This window comes from Petromyzon marinus, chromosome 11 (genome assembly GCF_048934315.1).
Source record: "Petromyzon marinus isolate PM22_M1 ecotype Great Lakes invasive population chromosome 11, UKy_Petmar_22M1.pri1.0, whole genome shotgun sequence".
Taxonomy (NCBI): Eukaryota; Metazoa; Chordata; class Hyperoartia; order Petromyzontiformes; family Petromyzontidae; genus Petromyzon; species Petromyzon marinus.
The window spans coordinates 12,594,659-12,616,185 of NC_133677.1; the positions used below are offsets into that span (position 1 = coordinate 12,594,659).

Sequence of the window (21,527 nt, forward strand, 5' to 3'; positions counted from 1 at the left end):
TCTTTTTGTTGCAATGGATTAGCTTGGGGAAATAACTATTGCAAGCAACACCAAGACACGTTAAACACAATCACTATCAACGTATGAATTCACATTGCATGAAATCTGAATACTGTACAACTATGTATCCATTATAAAATTACAACACGCTAATATAACAAAAAATAAAAAGTCCACACGAGTCCATGTGCTGTATGCCAAAATAAAAATCTGCATTTGTCTCAGCAAAACATTACCGGTTCACGATTCTCAACAAACTCCACAGATAAGCAGTGGATTGCCAAAGGGAAGTAATACGATCATACTCTTTGATTCTTTCGGTAAAGTCACGTAGTTAGAAATAAAATAAAACAAATCACGACGTTTCGATCGCAACACAAGCGGTCGTCATAATGTGTAATACTGGAGGCGCTATTTTATATAGCAGACATCATCCGAGAAACGATGCCCTGGGCGCCGCGGTAGCTAGGAGATGTTATCTCCCTCGCCTGGCATTCAGGAGGTTCGTGAGTTCGACCCTGACGCTGACGCCTGCTGCTGTACAACTTGCATGCTTCTTCTCCCCGTGGTTGCGTTTCTCTCTCTCTCTCTCCGAGTCCTCCCGAGCGTGGCGCCCTTGGTTCGTAGAGAGGGTGACGGCTTGCAAGCGGAAGGGAACCCCAGTGTGGGGCCAGCCACGACTTCAGCGCGGGCGAGTGGCGATGGGGACGCGGCGGCTGCTGCGGCTGCTGCTGCTGCCGGGGACCAGGCTCTGTTCACCGGTCGTGAAGGACCGATACGGCGCACAGTTGCAGGTGGCTTGTGGGGTGTTTCTCTGGCCAGTGAAGGGGCCGAGGATCCCTTGGGCCACCAATTCATCGCCCAAGAGAATCTTCCAACATTACCCGACAATTGCACATTGTAATAATCATTGCCACCTCCTGCGAAAACTTGGCAGAACCCTCCTGGAAAAGGTCACGATACTTCCACAAGACTTCCCTGGGGTAAACAAGCGTAGGGATACACTAATACTCAACTCATTTAGATGTCACTTTTGTATGTGTCATTCGACTACAAGCTATGGAACAGCTCTCTGTACATTTGTGAAAAGGAGTTGTATATCTCATCGGATTCCTCCAGTATAAATGTATCCGATTCTGATCTTGTTGCTACTGCTGCTGTGTGGCTGGTGCACAGAAGGGGGTAGCAGCCTGGGGTGGGTCTTGTCACCAGGCTACGTCCAAGTCAAAATGTGCGTGCTTTCGTGTAGCCCCGAAGATGGAAGTGAAACGTACTAGTGACAAATACAAACACACAGCCGTACACATCAACATTGTCCATACGTAGCTCACAAAGACGATGAACTTATCCAGTTAAGTCATCTGGATCATTTCCCATCGCCGCTACGACAGGCACCTGTGTCATTCAACAACAACAAAAATGAGCACACATCCAATGCGCGAGTTTAGCAATAATAACTGGGTTTATTTCAAATTTTATTCCAGGTTGCCCAATTGCTGGACTACCATGTACATCACAATCTATGCTTGGAGGTGGGTTTGGTGGTGGTGATAGGTAGGGCTCTTGATCTGGTGGCTAAAAGAGGGAATGTCAACCTTTGCATTCATGTCGGCGCGACCGGTGTGTGTGTGTGTGTGTGAATTTTCCCCAGCCGGCGTGCACTAAACGTTTAGTTAAGTTTTTTTTTGCGTTTCGTTTCTGCCCCAGACTCAAGGTCGTGAATAAAAACGCCTCCATCCACAATCATCCGCAACCTTTGGAAATACAGTATGTTACAGTAAGTCAAAGATATTCACAGCAAAAAATGATGGTAAAATAAAGACACGTAGAAGGGAAACAATAAAATAATAAAAATATAAAACAATAAAATTCTCACGTTTCGACTGCAACACAAGCAATCATCATCAGGTGTGAAAACCACAGCAAGAAAATTTTAAAAAAGTGGCGGGTTGCTGTGGTTTTCACACCTGATGATGATTGCTTGTGTTGCAGTCGAAACGTCGTGAGAATTTCATTGTTTTATATTTTTATTTTATTGTTTCCCTTATACGTGACTTTACCGAAAGAACCAAGCATATGAATCCCTGCAGTCGCGAAAGCTTTAAATCAAAAAATAAAGACAGTTACTGTGTCCTAATACATTGTCGTTTTATTGAGGCAGTCCTATTACCTAGTGATTCTTTGACATAACACATACCATTTTTTTTAAGAAAAGAAATGTACACATTCATTTATAATGTTTTCAGATTTTTTTTCCAAGCATTTGGCAAGTAACAGTACAGTCACATCTTTATATCGACTTCTATACGCGACACAGCAGTGCTCACTTGGTTAAAAAGGTTTATTTAAACATTTTTTTAATATAGACACTTAGGACGTCTGAAAAAAAAGTCAATGACTGTTTATTATCTCGGTTTCCCTCCCTCCCCCCCACCGTTATTATCTCTCCTCGTCTTCCCCCTATCCATTAGTGCTCCGCCAGTATATCCCCGTCAATGTGGCTGCCACAAGCATCTTACCCCGGCTCCACGGCCGAGCTGACACAATATTCACGAAATGTTTGCGACATGCAGGCGGCGTCTCAACATGGGATGGGGGCCACGTGTGAAATCACACGCATGTGACGTACGTAAGATAATGTATAAATAGTGTTTTTGTTGCCTCTTAAGCCTTTCTCGGGAGAAATTGGTCGGTCTATGACAGTTCTAAAGAAGACCACATCAGAAAGAAAAACCAAGATAGATAATATAGTCAAGTCAAAGTATCCCCAAGTTCACACGAGCATTTAGGCAGCAGTCATTCCCGTCGCCGGTCCTGAGCAAGTGGTGGAAATTCCATGTTCCTATGGCAGGGATCAGTCTCTGCATAGGATAACCACTGCTGACTTCATACCGAGTGGTGTAACCTCACCAAGGTGGTCATCGTATTTAGTGACCCCCAGAGCGATGATAAACACAGTTAACCTTGGCCAGGATTTGTATACAGATATGTGCATATCTTGTATATAATACACACGTGTACACAGCATGTATGTAGTCCACAAGAGAGTATACAACTTACCATGGCCCAGAAATGTATAAAGGCTGGGAAAATGTTAAAATAAATCTACTGGGAGTTATTCTACTTATTAGTTATTTTCAATCATTTGTTTTAAAACAATTGTGTTTTAACGCAAGGGTTACAACCTATGCAGAGCCAGCAAACGTTCATATCCGGCTCAAAACACATGCATGTGTGTATGTAGAGGCAAGCCTTTTAAGAGTGGCATGCGGGGCATTGTCATGCCCATCAACCACAACCCAACAACATAACAAACAAAAAAATGTCCACGTTCTGAAGCGCCTATATGGCTGCAGCTCTTGACCACGGATGTCAGATGACCATCGCTGGAATGAATACCCAAAAACACAGAAATGGAATGACAAGCAAATTAAAAAAACACAGTAACGGCACATTTCTTAAACCCACGCAAACAGATGATACAGCCTAAAAAACAAAAGCATAATGTAAGCATAATGCTTCCACACGTACTGGCTAGTGCCATAAATTTACAGTACTGTACTGATCTTTTTGTCGTTAAGTATCGTGGAGTGACACATTTTTTGTTGTTGTAAATCTAATTGCACTGTCCATTTGCCAACTGGGATATCACACAACTGTCAGGTGAGACAACGCAACACAAGCAGCTGACAGTTCTGCCTTTATTACTCTAACACAGGAGTTGTGTGTGTGTATTTTTTATTTTATTTCAGAATTAAGATAGACAACGCACAAACATTTGCATAATCCACAGGCTATGGTGTACAGTATTCTGTTTATGTGGAAAATGATATTTCGCTTTGTTCGTTAATGCTGCTATATACGAGGGACCAAAATTATAATGTAAAAAAAGGGCCCAGAAAAAAACTGATTAAAGAACCACTTGTGCTGGACTGCCCCTCCCAAGATGTCACAAACGATGCATCCCCCCCTCCCCCCCCCTATGCACCTCCATGCTGTTGAACGACCCGTTAGTATGAAAAATTACTGCAAAATTCCCATCGCTTTCATCCCCCAGCAGGCAAAGGATTTTGGTATGGTTCGTTGATTTTTCTCTGCCCGATTCGATCTTTAAAGGGCCCAAAATTTGGGTGCGACAAAAAGCAATTCAAATAACCTCTAAGGTACATTCATGTCCCCCAATTCGTTTTTTTTCCTTTTTGATTTTATTTTTAGGTCCTGTAAACAGTAAGCAACAAAAAAAATGCACACTATTTAAAGTAATAAAATTAAAAAGACAAGTGACAAACATTACGTAAAACGTAACTTGTTAGTTTTTTTTAAAGTTTTAATCCCCCTGCAAGTCAATTCACAATTAAACCGTAGACGTGATATAATTATGTCAACCAAGACATCGCAAGACTGCAAGGGGGGCGAGAGCCATATCCAACGTCAATGCACTTTTTTTGTTTACCTAACGCGCTAAAACAAAAGTGATCATTTTGCGTACGTCACCGAAGAAAGCATTTATAATTTGGAAAAATCCAACAGCGAAACCGCGTCTGCTCCCCTCCCCCCCCCCGCAAACCACTCCTCACGGATTATCGCGTGGTATAACTGACTGCCGAGCCAATTCCTCGGGACCACGGGAGACCTTGGTAGGTCAACTCACCTGGCACACACCGCCCGCCAATCCTCCAACTTTTGCCATCTCACCACAATCCCCCCCCCGCCCCCAACCAAGTTTTAGAGACAAACCGGTTCCAAAATTTTTGTTACAAAAAAAAAACCCGGCACAACCCGCGAGCCCAGGCAGCGGCGGGCACGGCCCCCCACCCCGCACACACACACGGATGCCCCCCCCCCCCCTTCCCCGCCCAAGCGGGCAACCCCTTGGCTACGCACGCTTAACGCGCGGGGGCACAGCACCTCCTGCCTTCCGTGACCTCGTCCCAGATTCGGGGGTGCGAGTGTGCGCACTTCCAGTCGGGTGGGGGACGGGGCTTGTGGGGGGCGGGGCTTGTGGGGGGCGGGGCTTGTGGGGGGCGGGGCTTGTGGGGGCGCGCGGTAGGGGGGGTCAAAAAGGTTTGCTTGTGTGGAGAAAGGGCAAAGAGGATGGGGGGGGGGGTGAATTGCAGGAGAGGCACAGGACGTGGAGGTGGAGAGGTGCGGGTGCGTGGGAAGGGGTGGGGTGGGCGGCAGCGAGGACCGGGGGGTCAGGGGAAGGAAGAAGGCGGAGGGAGTGGAGGAGTGGAGGAAGGCAGGTTGTGTCGGCGTGGCGGGGAGCTGAATGGTGGGCTGTCCCTACGGCCGTGCGCACCCCCAAGACGCCGGGGGGGGGGGGGGGGGGGGACCCTCCTCCCCCTAGTTGATCTTGTCCTGGAAGATGTACAGGTTGTTGGTGGCGGCCACGGCGATGATGTTTTCGCTCGGGTGCCAGGCTGTGTGCAGGATCTTGCGGTTGAAGTCGAGGCTGTCCACGCTGATCTCGTCCTTCTTGCGCTTGCCGCCGCCCGCGCCGGCGCAGACGCGCCGCGGCTTGAGCACGGCGCGCGGCTTGCTGTTCTCGCGCGACGCCTCCAGGGTCACATCCCGCCGTGTCCCTCGATCGAACATGCGGAAGAAGTTGTTGTACGACCCCGTCATGATGACGCTGTTGCGGAGGGGTAGGGGTGGGGGTGGGGCGGGGCGCAGGAGAGACGAGCGGTCACGCATTTGTTTTGCTGTCTCCGACTTTACGTCGTCTCTCGTGTTCTGCTCTATCATTGGTAATTTGTTTTTTGGAGGAAGTTTTGTCACTGGGTGCACTCGGAGCTGTGCTGCTTTCGGCGGCATGCCAATGCAGCTGAAGAATGTAGACTCCCTCGTCCAGTGTCGCTTCACGTACATCGTCACCGATAGGGCGTAAATTACGTGTCGCTTTTTTTTTAATTCACGAGTCCCCAAATAGTGCCCTGCTGATCCAGCGGAAGAGCAGGGTGTGGAAGTGAAACGAGGGTGTAAAGTGGCAGCCATCACAGCCGTGCAGCTGTGCTGTCACACGCGCGCGGCCACGCGCACACGCAGACACGCACACACACAGACACGCACACACACACACAGACACGCACACACACAGACACGCACACACACAGACACGCACACAGACACGCACACACACACACAGACACGCACACACACAGACACGCACACACACAGACACGCACACACACAGACACACACAGACACGCACACACACAGACACGCACACACACAGACACGCACACACACACACGCACACACACACACAGACACACACACACAGACACACACACACACGCGCCCGCACATTCGCATCTTCGGATAAGGCCAACAATAAAAGGAGCTCTCCTATTATCCAACATCTAACTCAAACTCTACGCCATGTGTTCGAAACACATTTGCCGTGTATATTGGCCATTTCTGTGTCATTGTGTATTTTGTGCCATGCTATATATACATACACACACACACACGTTTCTATTGCATTCATTTGTGTACGTGTGCTTGTATAGCAGCGTTAAATGCATTAAAGTTGCATGAAGTGTACATCTGGTACTCTATGTCGGCAATAACACGTAGGCCACACCAACCCCGAGAGGTGTCCTTGTTTTATTCGGCAGTGCCCTTGGCCGATGCTCGAGCAATAAAAAATGAACTGCCGAACGATGTCGGCGACACTAAAATGCCCTCGTAACAACTGTGCATCCACGTTAAATCATTGAATCTCTTCACGAAGATCCTCCTCTTATCCTGAACAGACTTCCGGGAAGCGGGGGTCGACAACGCCACGGTTGGCCGTCTTCATCTCCCCCCAAGTGCGAAGTTCCGATGGCGCAATGACAGGACCGCAGCACCGTGCCACTCGCGAGCAAAGTCCCTGCCGCCCACTCCAAACAGGCGTGCGCAACATGCTCAGCAGCACGCACATCCGGAGTCTCAGTGAACATCGACCAGGCCACGCTCATTAAGAACCAACCCTCCCTCCCCCCCCACTCCCCCGGGTCCGTCTGCCCCCCCCCCCCAAGCCAGACACGAGAAACCGGCACAAACATCTGGGCCCTTGCCGGAGCACCTGTGGGTGTTGCCCCCCTCCCCCCCCCCCCCAGAGAGCTCGTTGCTTTACTGCCCCCACCTGGGCGAGGCAGCCAAGGATCTGATGTGTGGTGTTGCAGGACAACAATAATGCAGGTGGCGCGAGGGATGCTGCAATAGCAGCAGCACTCGCACACGTGGTGGCCTGGCCCAATTAAAGTGACGAACAAGGGGCAGACACAGTGTGGATCGCGTGCGGGTGGAGGGGCAGGAGCGAGCGTAATGGGAGCAACTGTCAGGGCCCCGATACCGTGGACCATGTACACCGTCTTTGGGGCTCGTTCCCCACCAACATTGCTTACTACACATTACTCTGCTGTGACTTTCGTACACCATCGTGTACAACGCGCCCTTTCACCTAAGCGGATTTATTGACGTCTCAAAGGGTATAATTTGGCCTTTCCCATCAAGCAGGCGGACGGGGAAGCTACACGTTCGTCATTGTTAGCCGCCGGAACAGTTTTCAATCGGTCCGATGATATAATCCCTGTGGCCGTCTTGTAAATTTGGAGCACCATTACGTGAGCTCACCATTTGCTCGATTGTGGATATTAAAGGCCGTATTGGCCTCAACGTTTAATAGCAAGGCAACCGTGAGCCCATGTAAATCCGAACCGTTACTAAATTACGATCGGTAATGTTTGAAAAGGTTATATTCTCATTTGAGAAGGTATCACTGAAATTTAGATATTTATATGAACAAATTAGTAACACGTAGCAGGCTTTGTGCTTTATGTAGTCATTTAATGCCAAACTCTAAGGCAGGGCGAGATGTTAACTACCTCGCCTGGTATATAGGCGGTCGTGGATTCGATCACGACCCTGACACCTGTATATTTGGAGTTTGCGTGTCTCTCTCCCCGTGGTCGCGTGGATTTTTCTCCGGATCCTCCGGTTTTTCCCTCCACATTTAGAACTATGCGCTTGGAGTATTTGGCTGCTTCTATACATTTCCATGTGATAAGCCACTTCTTTGTGCTAGCATTTGTGGTCATGTCGTTTCTGAATAAGAGCTATATAGATCAGTGGGCCTTACCTGGTAAAATAAAAATGGTTTAGTTTATAAGGGGAAGTATTTGATTTACTGATGGTGATAAAAATCATGTTTTATGTGTTACGCATGAGATTTTGTAGAAGCAAAGGTAACATTTCTATACATATTAATAGCAATGAACAGAGCGTGGACAATATTTGTGCCAAATTCCACGTTCCACGAGGGCGCAACAACACCACCCAAGGTTCATCAAGGTAGACGAGGCGGTGTGGCCAAACTCTCGTTTCCAATTGCCGTAGTTACCCCACACAACTGACACACCGCTGTGCCAGGTGAACACGCGCGAACGTGCGCGTGTGGCTGTCCCAAGGGGATCAACCTTCCATGGAAAACTTTGGACAACACCTCGACCGCGCGAGGACAGGGCCAGGGACGAAGACGCTGCCCGCTTGCTCCACACAGGTGGAGCGCGAGGAGCGGCCCAAAGTGCGACTTTGGCCACCACCCAAGTCGGACGATGGCCCCAAGCACCGAACTCCTGGCCCCGAGAGATCCATTCCCGGTGGCATCGCGACCACTCACTCTGCCTCGTCACCTGGAGCCGGCGAATGGATTTCTAACCTCGACATCAAAACTATAACCAATTCGCCGGCCATACGAAGAAGAAAGGCAGAGGAGGCTCGAGCCAGGTTCGAAAGCCAAGGGACAGGTGTTGTACATGGCCGAGTATTGAACCCGGGTCAGTAGGATTCGGTATTGCGGTGACAATTACCACACCGCCGGCTCCACGCAAGCATCCTCGCATCACGTGAAGATGTACTACCGCATTGCATTCGAGCCAACACACGCCGCAGGCGCGATTTCTGCTAGGGAACCTTCTAAGCCAGGCGACACGCTCACGCACACAACCCCTCATTAGTTATAAATAACCGTTGACGGTGATGGCAGTCATTGCATAATTTAGCCCGTTTATGTTTAACTGTGACGATGCAAATGAAACGACACAAAACCTACGCAGCCATATTTCACCGTGATCTGCCGCAGTGCCGTTGCGCTGTTCGGCGCGCGCACCGCACCCAAAATGCAGTTCAATGCCGTGCGTGAACCACGCACAGGGCGGTCCATTAAGTGCAGCGCGCGGACAGGCTCTGCGTGCGTGCGTGAGACATCAATGTGAAATTCCCACGGGCAGGACAGCACTGACATGCGGAAACATTAATGTTGGGGTGTGATGAGCGACCGTGGTGGCTGTGTTCGTGAAGCCGGAGACCACAGCGCGATCATTACATCTCATCCATGATCATCTCACGTCTCTGTGCTGCAAGTACCTACCTCGTCTGAATGAGAAATCTTATTCTAGGAGATAAAAGTTAATCAGATTATTTAAAAATATATAACTATACGATTGTTCGTGCATCTTTGATGACGGGATGACGGCGTTCTGGAGTGGCAGATCTTATGCCAGAAAGGCACCACGCGTTTAGGCTAAAATAAAATTAACGTTAAAAGCAACAGGTGTATTCTGACTCCGTACATGAACAATAACCAAACGCACGTGGTTGATTAATTTGAACACACAATTCAATATTGTTGTGACTAGGGTATGTAAAAATTTGTGAAGCTGGTTGTTAAAGGTTTGTCTATATATACATTATTGGGAATGGTCAACGCCTTTGTCTTTGTTGCACTGTACCTGCGTGCAGTGCATGCATTAGGCGTGGATTTTCCTCTCATCAGGGCTGCAACCGATGGCCAATTGGCTCGTGGATGTAATTAGCAGCGTCTGGATTAGTCGCCAGAAAGAAAACTGTTGTACTCTCTGCATGTTTCATTTGTGGTTTTATACGCTGGATATGATTGCGCGCAAATGGTTGACACCAAGTGAACAGAAACTAACGCGTTGTGATGGGGGTGAGGGTGCCCACTCGTCCACGTCAGGATTGCAAATATCACGAGTTTCTCCAATGCCAATATTAAAACCGCATTGCAATGGCGTTGATTAGCGGGACTGAACAGAACCTTTCCTTCCTTCTAAGTCCAAAAATAAAATGCTATGCTCCTTTTAAAAGGGAACTCGCATTGACAGAGAATCAAGCAAAATCACAAGCTCTCTGCAAAGTAATTTCCTTTACAGCACACGTGGTACATTTTGTTTACTCTTACCAGATGGTAATGCGTGTAACAAATTACGCAAAGTCATCTACTCAACGTAGCCATGCTAACATTTTTTTTTCCAAAAGTGGGCCCAGGTGACTTCATGTGGCGAATACTCTCGCTCCGTTTGCGTGAATGCAGTGTACCAGCTCTGACAAGACAATGAGTTGCCATTCCAAGATCTTGCCCGGTGTTAAAACAGGTTCCCAAGCAGGGCAATTCCTTTCATCTCGGTCTGCTTATTTACAAGTGCACCGAAAAAAAAGAAACCCACCTTAAATTACGTTGTTTCGTTCACACTTTAGTTCAGTGGATCTTGATTATTCGAGGCGCATACTGCCATTATAGTAATGAGAGTTCACGTGTGATTGAGTCAGACAGCGGGAGAGCAGACTCGGGTACCACAGGAACTTCAGGGTCAGCGCTCAATGTTACAAGCAATACTGTTGTACAGAGGATGCTTCTGCAAATAGAAGAGCCCAATACAATGAGCGATGCAAACTTTGATGAACACAATGCGTGTCGTGTTTTTTTTTTATCACTTCCGCCAATCAAAACGCCAAAGACTCTGATCAGGGCACAACATCCAATGACAACCTTTGCTGCTGAGCTTTTAAGACAAAATAAAAAAATATGTCGTGTGTTTGAAGAATGTCAGCTGACCCCCTCCTTGGGCTCACAGCATATACCCCAAACAAAACACGAACCTCAATGCCCGTGGAAAAACCTTCACGTTGATCAATTTCACACAACAGCCGAGGGCTGCATGGATTTAAAAAGTATATAAATACAAACCTCCCCCACAACATGTATTCATATTCCCCCCCCCCCCCCATACAGATCAGCACCGTGACAGCTGATGACAGACGGGGAAGGCTGGGAAGACGATTACATGGCTGCGGAGGACACATTGACTGACTCGCGCGCACCAAACAATCCCAACTCGTGTCTCGTCTCACGGTGGTAGCTTCATCTGGCGGGATTTGTCTTTATCGCCTCCATTATTTATCCCCACCACCCCTGCAAATAACTCATTAACCAGAAAAAAAGCTAAGGCATATCACGCGGCTCATAGCTGCCACCTCCCCACCAGTGTCAAGGGCTATTCCAGCAGGAGTCACAGCGGCCTCGCGGCTTCTCTCTCCACACCCGCAGAGCTGCACCCATCGATCACGTTCACTATTCCACAACGCTCGCAGCGGCGACTTTTTGGGCTAGCCATCGAAGAAAGACGGTCACCGCATCGCGCGCTTTCGGACGTGCTTCTGCGGCCGTCTGGAACGCTTCTTCCGTGCGATATTAGGAAGCCATTGTGGGAGCTGTGCACTTCTAAATCATCTAGATTGAAAACTCACTTCTTTAGAATTGCTTTTTGTGTTTAGTTTGTTGCCTTCACCAGGCACCTCCCCCGCACCTCCGATTAGCACGGTTGGCTACGTGCGGTGCGAAATAAGTTCAATATACGTGCATACAGACACAATCTCATGATCTCTTGATGCCAGTATTCACCATTTCCGTTAAATGGAAACTTTAAAAGGTGATGCGGAGTATGCTTTTAGTGACACTGGTGAATAAGTGGTTTTAGGGCATGAACGTAACTTTAAACTACATTTTTATTTTATTTTACCAGGTAAGGCCCACTTGGCTATATACCTCTTTTCAGAAGCGACCTGGCCACAAATGATAGCTCAACCAAGTGGCGTATCATGTGGACATTTATAGCAGCCAAATACTCGTTTAAAAAAGCGGAGCTAAAAACCGTAGGACCTGGAGAAAAAAAACACGCAACCACGGGGAGAGAGACATGCAAACTCCAAATATACAGCAGGCGTCAGGGTCGGGATGGAACCCACGGCCTCATGTATACCAAGCGAGGTTTCTCGCATGTAAGAGGTCACGTTTTTATCAAGATACAAAATTGGCCACGTAAATTACACGAAATGTTAAGCATCAATACAACTCAACAACATTGAAAGCTGAATGCTAAATAACTACAGGGCATTAATATTTTTTCCCATTCAAGATGTAACCTTTCTAATATACAAGTCTTAATTTTTACATCGACTGCCTTTTTGCTGACGACGAGAAGCATGTGACATTGTATTACGTCAGACCGGGGCCGTGGAAATGTGTGGTTCCACTCCCGAGATTCTACCTGTTCTCCCATCACCTCCACCAGCTGCCATGAAGAAAGCGACGCACAGTGATTACCGCGTGTCCCGAGGACTTCGCCTGGGCGCAGAGAAACCCACGTCTGGGTCAGATCGTCCCAAAAGCACTTAAAATAACAAAAGGCGCTTATTTTATCTCGACAAACAATTACCAGTTTATATTACTATATTCCCACGAAGCAATTTTGTGCTTGTGGACCGTGCCATAATTTATATTTTCATCAAATAATGCAAGATGACAAAACTAGTACACGTCTAATCATGAATGTGAGCAAAAATGTGATATCGTTACTTGATTTCCATCAAGTGTTTATTCATTAAAAAAAACTTTTTTTTTGCCTTAGTTCGCTTAAGGAAAAACGTGTCGTTAATCCGCCACCACCCAACAGTCAATTCGTAAGGTTTGTCACGTAAACAAAACAAGCCAATTAGTTACTACTTCAGCCCACCGGTTTGTTAGAGTATTGCAGCCTGTGGGTATATTTTCAGCAAATCAGAGCTGAAGAACAAAGCTGAAACAAGATGGTCAAGTTGAGGCAACCTACAATTCACACTCAAGAAAAAATAAAATAAACTAAAACAATCCAAAAACGTTCACTGTATACGATAGGAGCATGTACAACGAACGATCGTCGCGGGCAATTTCCACCGACGTTTGTAAGTTGCACCAGGAAGTTGAAACAAAGGCGGCGGTGAGAAGAGAGCGGCGCAGGCCGGTGCTGCCACCAGCGTGGTGTGACATCAACAGCTTCTCTCTCCCCCTGCTCACAAGAAGGCTAAATTGTGGCCTGTAAACGAACACAATTGTGGTGCCAAAACATTCTGTGCATCTGCTACGTGAACACAAATACGTACGGCACACAGGCGCGCTGCTTGTATTATACATTCGAGAATTCGGCTGCTTTAAATTTCTACGTGACTGTAAGCCACTTCGTTGAGTTGCGATAGCCACCGCTTGTGAAAAAAGAGCTACCTGGTAAAATAAAATAAAAACATCTTTACAAAATTGTATTTATGTAGAATGCGCGATGTAATCGGACGGAAACACACAAGCCCAGGGAGCCATGACGTTCATCACACCTCGTTACAGATGAGGATCACTGTTTGAAGCTAGATCGGTGGCAGGGAGTGAAGCCCATGCCATTTTGCCTTTGCGCCGAACTTTTATTCAGCCGATGAGGAGTCTCTTATTGGACGAAACGTATAACAGCTTTGTTGTTGTTGTTGTTTAAAGAGGGAAGGGGGGGGAGGGGTCCTTACCTGTCAGTGCCGTTCCATGCACATTCAAACTTGTCGAAGATGCAGTCGTTCTCGTACAAGGAGCACAGCTTGCTCCTCAGGTACTCGTGCACCTTTAAACAGCAGCAACATCAACAAGCAAACTCACTCAACAACGCCATCCCCAGCCAGCAATTCACGGAGCGCTTCAACAACGATGGGTTTTTAAACAAAGACGGAGGCCAAGAGCTGACCGAACACAGTTTTTACACGAAATGATGGCGACTCCCAACTCTTAGCTCGCCAGCTACGCAAGTGCCGCAGAGACTCAGCTGAAGCAGCGGCTAGAGACAGGTTCGCATAGTCCCAATATACTTCACAGCAGAGTACCGGTTCAAATTACATTTAAATGGAAAATGTTCACTCAAACAAGAGGCAATGGAATGTGGAAACGCCACAGCGAGAATTGTCTGTCCTCTACATCGCGGAGGATTATTCAGCTCCTGCCGTACACAATGGCAGAGGAAAGGACAAGCATCCTCAAGAGCGAGCGTTACACTAGCCTCAACAATGAAATATTTTTTATTTTTATTTTACCAGGTAAGGCCCACTGAGCTATTAGGCAGCAGCGATCTAGCTGTGACAAATGATAGCTCAACGAAGTGGCTTATCACGAGGAAAATGTATAGCAGCCAAATTACACGGAACGCGTGTTGATTTTAAATCTGGAGGAAAAAAAAACGGACCCGGAGAAAAATGCACACCACCATGGGGAGCACACGCAAACTCCAAATATACAGCAGGCGTCAGGGTCGGGATCAAACCCACGACGTCCTGTACACCGGGCAAGGTCGTTAATATACGCCGTTGGTGGTGCTCGAGCGCCTTCTCAGCCAGGCGACACGCGCACACACGCACCATCGTTCGGTATAAATAACCGCTGACGGTGATGGCACATAATAACAAGCGTGTACATTAGTCAGATTATTTGGCTATTAAACATTTCCCCATGATAAGCCGCTTCGTTGAGCTGTCATTTGTGGCCAGGTCACTTCTGGCAAAGAAGCAAATAGCTCAGAGGGCTTTACCTGGTAAAAATAAAAAAAATTGCTTAGTTATCCGTCTTTGGTTATTTGTTTACCTTACGTGTACTTTGCAATTCCTATCGTGTTTTTTTAATCGTTTCTGACCAGCCCTCGTATTGGACATCTCCGGCAAAGGGCTTTACAGCTCATCGGATTCCTCCAGGATAAATAAAGATTCTGACTTCGAGGTGCTGTCGAGCGCGGAGGGGGTCTGCACGCTGGCGGCGCACCTGGTATGTCTCGATGGGCCGGGTCTCCATGTTGAGGTCCCACACTTTGACCGTGAGGTAATCGCGCGTCATCATGTAGCGCCCACTGTGGCTGAACTTCACGTCGGAGATGGACGAGATGATCTCCGAGAAGAACGAGCGATTGCTGGGGTCCTCGGGCTCCTCAAACACTGCAGGGGTGTGTGCGAGATAAACGGCGACACGGCCACTGTTAGTTAACGTCAACTCCGGCGCCATTCCCATTCGACAGCAAGCGCGACGTCATTTTAACAGTCCGCGCTGTGTAATGTATAATCGTTACACAGCGGCGCTGCAGCGGCAAGATGTTAACCACCTCCCTCCCGACCCCTGTAAATTTGGAGTTTGCCTGTTCTCTCTCCCCATGGTCGTGTGGATGTGTCTCTGGGTCCTCCGGTTTTCCGTCCACATTTAGAATCCTGTGTTTAAGGCTATTTAGCTGCGATACATTGACACATGATAAGCCACTTCGTGAAACTATCGTTTGTGTCCGGGTCGCTTCTGAAAAAGAGCTATATAGCTCAGTGGGCTTTACCTGGTAAAATAAAAATAATTGCCCAAATTTCCAAACAGGAAAAAATTCGTAGCAATGCCGTATAAAAGCAGGAATGGAACTCCACAGACGGAAATTCTTGGGAGACGTTTTGGGTGGACTGCTATCGAACTGTCAGCAACCCCCTTTATCAAATCCAAGTCCTCAGACAAATAAGCAGTGGGTGGTGTCCTCGAAAGGGGTCACGGGCGGTCTCTCCCTCTTTCTGTGTCTCTATCTCTCACTATTCCCATGTCTCCTTGCCTCTCTCCCGCCCCATCTCTTATGCCTTCCCCACTTCTCTCTCGCCTCTCCTTGTGTCCCATGTCGTTTCGCTCCCTCATGTCTCCACCTATCTGCGTTTTGTCGCACCTCTCGCCTGTACCATGTCCCTCTCCCCACACCTCTCTTCGCTCCCGTCTCTTCCCTCGTCTCTCCTCCAGCCTACTCTCGTGCCTTCGTCATCTCCTTGCGTCTCATGTCCGTCTCTCTCTCCTTGTGTTTCCACTCGATGTCTCTGCTCAAGTCGCACGTCTCTCACCTCTCTCATACATCGTGCGATTGTCTCCTTCGTCTTTGTGCGTGCTCATTCGTGAGCACGTGTTTGCATACGCATTTGTGTAAAGTTGTGTGCTCACAAGTGCGTGCACTAGTGGATGTAAGTTTTCGTAATGTGTGCGTTGGTATATATGTGTCTGTGTGGGGAGCGGTAGTGTGAAGATTAGCACTACGCTGCGCTACGAACCTGGCGACCCAAGTTAGATTCCCGATCACGGTCAACATCGGTGACGATTATCTGAATCGGTCCTGGGCCTCCCCTAGGTCGACTCAGCCTCAAATGAGTACCTGATGTGGTGTGTTAATATCGCCACTGGGGAGACAAAGACGGTCGGGCGTGGTGCTGGCCTCCCATCCGCTCGTGTGCCATGCAGGCCTTCATAAGTACTCGCGAACAGCACTTGCCCCAAAGTCTGTTAAGGCTATATGGGGGATCTTTGTCTATGTCTTTGTGTGTGTGCGTGCACACGCGATGTGGTGACATCACCACCACTTTGGGGCAAATGGCGGCTGCTTTTGTTTATTTACTTTCTAAAAGGAGTTTCCAATTGAAAAAGAGTTTAAAAAACCCAGGTACAGAGCATAAAGGACACCTCAACCCCCATTGGCTAAACCCTACCACTCAGGATTATAGAACTGGGCACAGGTAATATGATCATTTGTGGATTGGCCCAGAACTGTGCATCAAAAGCAATCAAGGGGCCACGGATCTCACCCGTTGCAATGTCATTCCATTCAGTAGCATCGATTTCTCGAATAACTTGAATGTCAATAACCATGCAATGTTTAAGAGCAATACACTTAAAAATAATAACATGTAACATTCATACAAATGTCTGAATGGCGAGACACACTGCAATAACACACACATCGTTGAGGTTTAGTGAACCGCATGGGAAAGAAAGCAACTCGCTTGGACGTCGATGTCAGGTAACTTATTATGAACCATTTACGTTTTTGAAATTACTCGCATTTGAATCTTGCCCACACACAAAACCAAACGCACATCGGCAACTTTTGCTCAGCCAGAGGATGTGGAGGCAAAGTGCTGTCAAAGCAATTGCTTACGACGGCAGACGTAGCACAAAGAGGGTGTGGGGTGGTGATGATGCAGCCAGGAGTATTGCTGCTCACACCGCAGTGTTAATGCTCACGCTCCACAGCAACCACTCTCGAATCCCTTATTGACAGGCTGGGCGGCTCAAGGTCACGGCGCTCAGCAAGCACCAATGCGATCCTGCGTTTGAATCTCGGTAAGCCACCCTGTGATGAAACCAGCTTCTCAAGTGCGGTGCAGTGGAGCCGACGGTCTTGAATGACCGGGTCACCAATGAGAGCGCGACAAACTATCACGTCATCTGCTTTTGTACGCGTGGGTTTAATCCGGGTGCTGCGGGTTCCTCCCACGCACACCCTCATTGCTCCCATGCGCATTCTTAAAAAGGAAGTAGCCCAAGCACCTCCGGTGGAGGGCTGTCCTGAAAGCGCCTTGGGGATCAGTGAGACTTCTCTGAATCAAGAAATGTTATTGTTATTATTTCTGGCTATCGCCTTATGGAGTTGGTGGTAATGACCAGCGAAACGTCGTACTCGGTATTGCAAATGTTGTGGATTTACTCTCCAACACACCGGTGTGCTGAACTAGTAACGAATTGGCACGTTTTGTTTACGTGACAAACCTTATTAATTGGCTGTGTTGGGTGGTGATGGGTTTAACGACACATTTATATTGATGCGCTCTAACCCAAAAACAAAAAACTCTATTATGGATAATATTGGTCGCGAAAGCCCTACATGACGTCATCAACTCGCTGTCTCCTTTGACAAGCTGTGAATTAAATACAGGCGGGGCTCCAACGCTCCTAAACCCCGGCATCTCAACGTCGCTGGCTCGGTGCTGGCGATGCGGGGGGCGTCGGGAAGCCCAAGAGCCGTCCGGTACAAGCACCCCTTAACCGCCGTGCGTCGCCGCCCACTGCGAGCTTCCCCTTAACCGCCGTGCGTCGCCGCCCACTGCGAGCTTCCCCTTAACCGCCGTACGTCCCCGACTGCGAGCTTCCCCTTAACCGCCGTGCGTCTCGCCGACTGCGAGCTTCCCCTTAACCGCCGTGCGTCTCGCCGACTGCGAGCTTCCCCTTAACCGCCGTGCGTCCCCGACTGCGAGCTTCCCCTTAACCGCCGTGCGTCTCGCCGACTGCGAGCTTCCCCTTAACCGCCGTGCGTCCCCGACTGCGAGCTTCCCCTTAACCGCCGTGCGTCGCCGCCCACTGCGAGCTTCTCCACTCGTTGAGCGCGACGTGATTGTGTTTTTTGTTTTAACCGATACCGAAATGAAGCGCGCACAGAGGAGAGCACGTGTTGTACTCTGACCACATCTGGTGCGCGTCTTGAAGTAGCATGGGAACCGAATTGGTGTGGCAAAGGGGCAGCCGCGATGACAACGGCCGCAGACGTCCGGGCAAATTGGTGCGGCTTTCTCGCTCGCAAAGGGCTGGTCATTCCTCAACACTTGCAAGCCATGGGCCAACGGTGGAAATTCCACATTGCCAAAACGAGGGCCAGCACATTCATCGGTCAACCACCGTTAATGATGGAAGTAACAAGGATGACAAAAAAATGCAGCTGCACGGGCCGCCTTGGGACATTTTCAACCCAAGTCTTAGAATTATCCCAGTCTTTGGTGATTAAATTGAACCCTACAAGGCATGGCAGAGACCAGGCATCATATGCAATTATAATTATGTTATTCACAATGCAATGCATTAAAAATTTAATCGTTATTTCAATTAGTATTGGTTCCGTAATTGTAATTATAATTGATTCCACATCTGCTAACTGGTTTCCACCTTTGTTCAAAATGAAGTTTAAAAAAAATATTTCTCTTAAAGCTATTGGAGATTCGAGATATAATTTCCCTGGAGGTAAAGGCAGATGTTGTTAGCTGCCATTGGGTGTCAGCCCTGGAGCGTATAAAGTCTCGTCATTAAGGAGCCTCATCATATCGCTGTGACCAATTTCCTTGCAAGAGACACCACAAACAGCACACCTAATCTCTCACACCCCTCCACAATAACACATTCTTGCATTATTTTATTTAACGTTGAACTATTTAAACATCGCAAAGGGTTGGTCACAGCAAGGAAATGTTTCAACCCATCCTCCGAGCCATTTTGCCGTAAAATGTTGGCTAATTGTCACATTCTCTTTGGTTGTATTCGGTAAAGTCATTTTTATTTTATTTTTTTACCTACGTGACTTTACCGAATAAAACCAAAGAGTATGGATTCTTGCAGTCACGAAAACTTCTAATCTAGAGTTGTCACATTAATGAACAGCGGAGTCCCGTGTCTGATTTTCACCGGGTTTCCTCAGCACCAGCGGCATAATTGTACACGATTATAAGTGCTAGCCTTGTGCCTGTATGGGTAATCGCCCTACAATTCCACATGTGAATGTCACCGCTTGCTGAAAAATGCAAAGTCAACTCTCGAGATAAATCTAACCACAGCCTATGTCACTGCAGCCCACACGTCCTTGCCACGTCTTCCTTGTGCCAAAACCCTGAGCTGTTAAAGAGTTGGCACCCGACTTCTTAGAAGTCTTCCCCGACTGACTTTAGGCCTTCCTCATACTTGCCGACCACTGAATGTCACTCCAATGTCGTAACATGTCTAGCATCCCCTGCATTATTGAATACATTACCTTCCGTCAACACAAATACTCATCACACGTAGAGGGGGGGGGGCACATGAAAGACATGACACAAATGTGAAATGCTACACAAGCCAAAAGTGTTATAGCTAAGCTGCGCAGCATCGCCTTTCAGGTTGTCAATTCTTATTTGTTTTCATTATGACGTCTAGAAAACAGTGTATGTGGAAGGACAGGGCTGCTTTATATAACGATCTGATAAATTATCATAGCAAGGAAGTACACACACACACACACGATAATATTGAGTGATGAACAGAATTATTAGTTGTGTCACTTTTGTGATCGGGATTTTAAAATGACCAAATTGTTTAGAAGATCAACGCCAGTGGCTATGACAGACTGCTGGTTCGTATATGCTCCAGTGGACTAGCATGTCAATGTTTGACAATATTATTATCAATGTATTTAGGAACCAGACGTCTGGCACAATATTTGTATTCGTCCATTTGGTAGCCCTCCGTCTTCAGCAGCAGGAAAGCCAAGATGAATGCCAGTGGAGACCACTTTCTTTAATTTTTTAAAACGCTGCGAACGCCCACAAATCAATCTCCTCCTCTTGCCAAGACAGCGGCGATCTTGCTCAGTGGCGGGGGGGGGGGGGGGGAAGAACCCCTCCCACAACAAATCTGTCCACTTGAGAAGCTCCCATTTCCAACAAGGGTCAATCCGGCATTTCCACACACAAGCCTAAATTGGTAATGAGAAAAAAAAAGCTATTGAAATACAAAACGAAGTAATGAATAAAGGCCGGTGTAACCATCCTCCGGACATCCAAACCCAACTATCACTTTATTATCTTTGGCATTTTCTGGGTGATATCATTTAGGGGCAGCCGGTGAGAAGTGTGGCCTGGAGGCACTTGCTTCGGGGAAGAGTTTTTTTTTTTTCACTGAGAGCCATCACCGCTACAACAACCATCGCAAACCATTTGCAGGCCAATTACGGCTGTTGGCAATGAAGCACTCGGAGAAAAAGGGTTTTGCGTAACCCTGCTTTTTACCCGCAGACACACACAGCCACGCGTACGTTTCTCTCTAATCGCGATGAAAACTACTGTTCAGATTAAGGCGGTCGCCCAGTTCCCCACCCCGTCTTTTTGTTGAAGTGATTGAAGGCAACGAGGGGGGCTCGTGCGCGTCAGTGTGTGTGTCTGTGTGTGTCTGTGTGTGTGTCTTTGTGTGTCTTTGTGTGTCTGTGTGTCTGTGTGTGTCTGTGTGTGTCTGTGTCTTTGTGTGTGTGTCTGTGTGTGTGTGTCTGTGTGTCTTTGTGTCTGTGTGTGTGTCTTTGTGTGTGTGTGTGTGTCTGTGTGTCTGTGTGTGTCTGTGTGTCTTTGTGTGTGTCTTTGTGTGTGTCTGTGTGTCTGTGTCTGTCTTTGTGTGTGTCTTTGTGTGTGTGTCTGTGTGTGTCTGTGTGTCTTTGTGTGTGTGTCTTTGTGTGTCTGTGTGTCTTTGTGTGTGTCTGTGCGTGTCTTTGTGTGTGTGTCTGTGTCTGTGTGTGTCTTTGTGTGTGTGTGTCTGTGTGTGTCTTTGTGTCTTTGTGTGTGTCTGTGTGTCTTTGTGTGTGTCTGTGTGTCTTTGTGTGTCTGTGTGTCTTTGTGTGTGTCTGTGTGTGTCTTTGTGTGTGTGTCTGTGTCTTTGTGTGTCTGTGTGTCTTTATGTGTGTGTCTTTGTGTGTGTGTATGTGTGTCTCTGTGTGTGTGTCTGTGTGTATCTTTGTGTGTGTCTGTGTGTCTTTGTGTGTCTGTGTGTGTCTTTGTGTGTG

At 47.8% G+C, this 21,527-nt stretch overlaps 1 protein-coding gene across 6 annotated transcripts in view; it reads right to left on the minus strand.

The window, feature by feature from the left end:
* Positions 1 to 1,443: 1,443 nt before the first annotated feature.
* LOC116941205 (serine/threonine-protein phosphatase 2A 55 kDa regulatory subunit B beta isoform) overlaps positions 1,444 to 21,527 on the minus strand; it is a 226,895-nt gene continuing 206,811 nt past the window's right edge. For all 6 annotated transcript variants that reach the window (XM_032951988.2, XM_032951989.2, XM_032951985.2 and 3 more), the window contains 3 exons: positions 14,945 to 15,114; positions 13,672 to 13,763; positions 1,444 to 5,632 (listed from right to left, as the gene is read on the minus strand). In XM_032951988.2, coding sequence (XP_032807879.1) covers positions 5,344 to 5,632; positions 13,672 to 13,763; positions 14,945 to 15,114 — 551 coding nt within the window. In that variant the 3' untranslated portion in view covers positions 1,444 to 5,343. The remainder of the gene's footprint in view (positions 5,633 to 13,671; positions 13,764 to 14,944; positions 15,115 to 21,527) is intronic.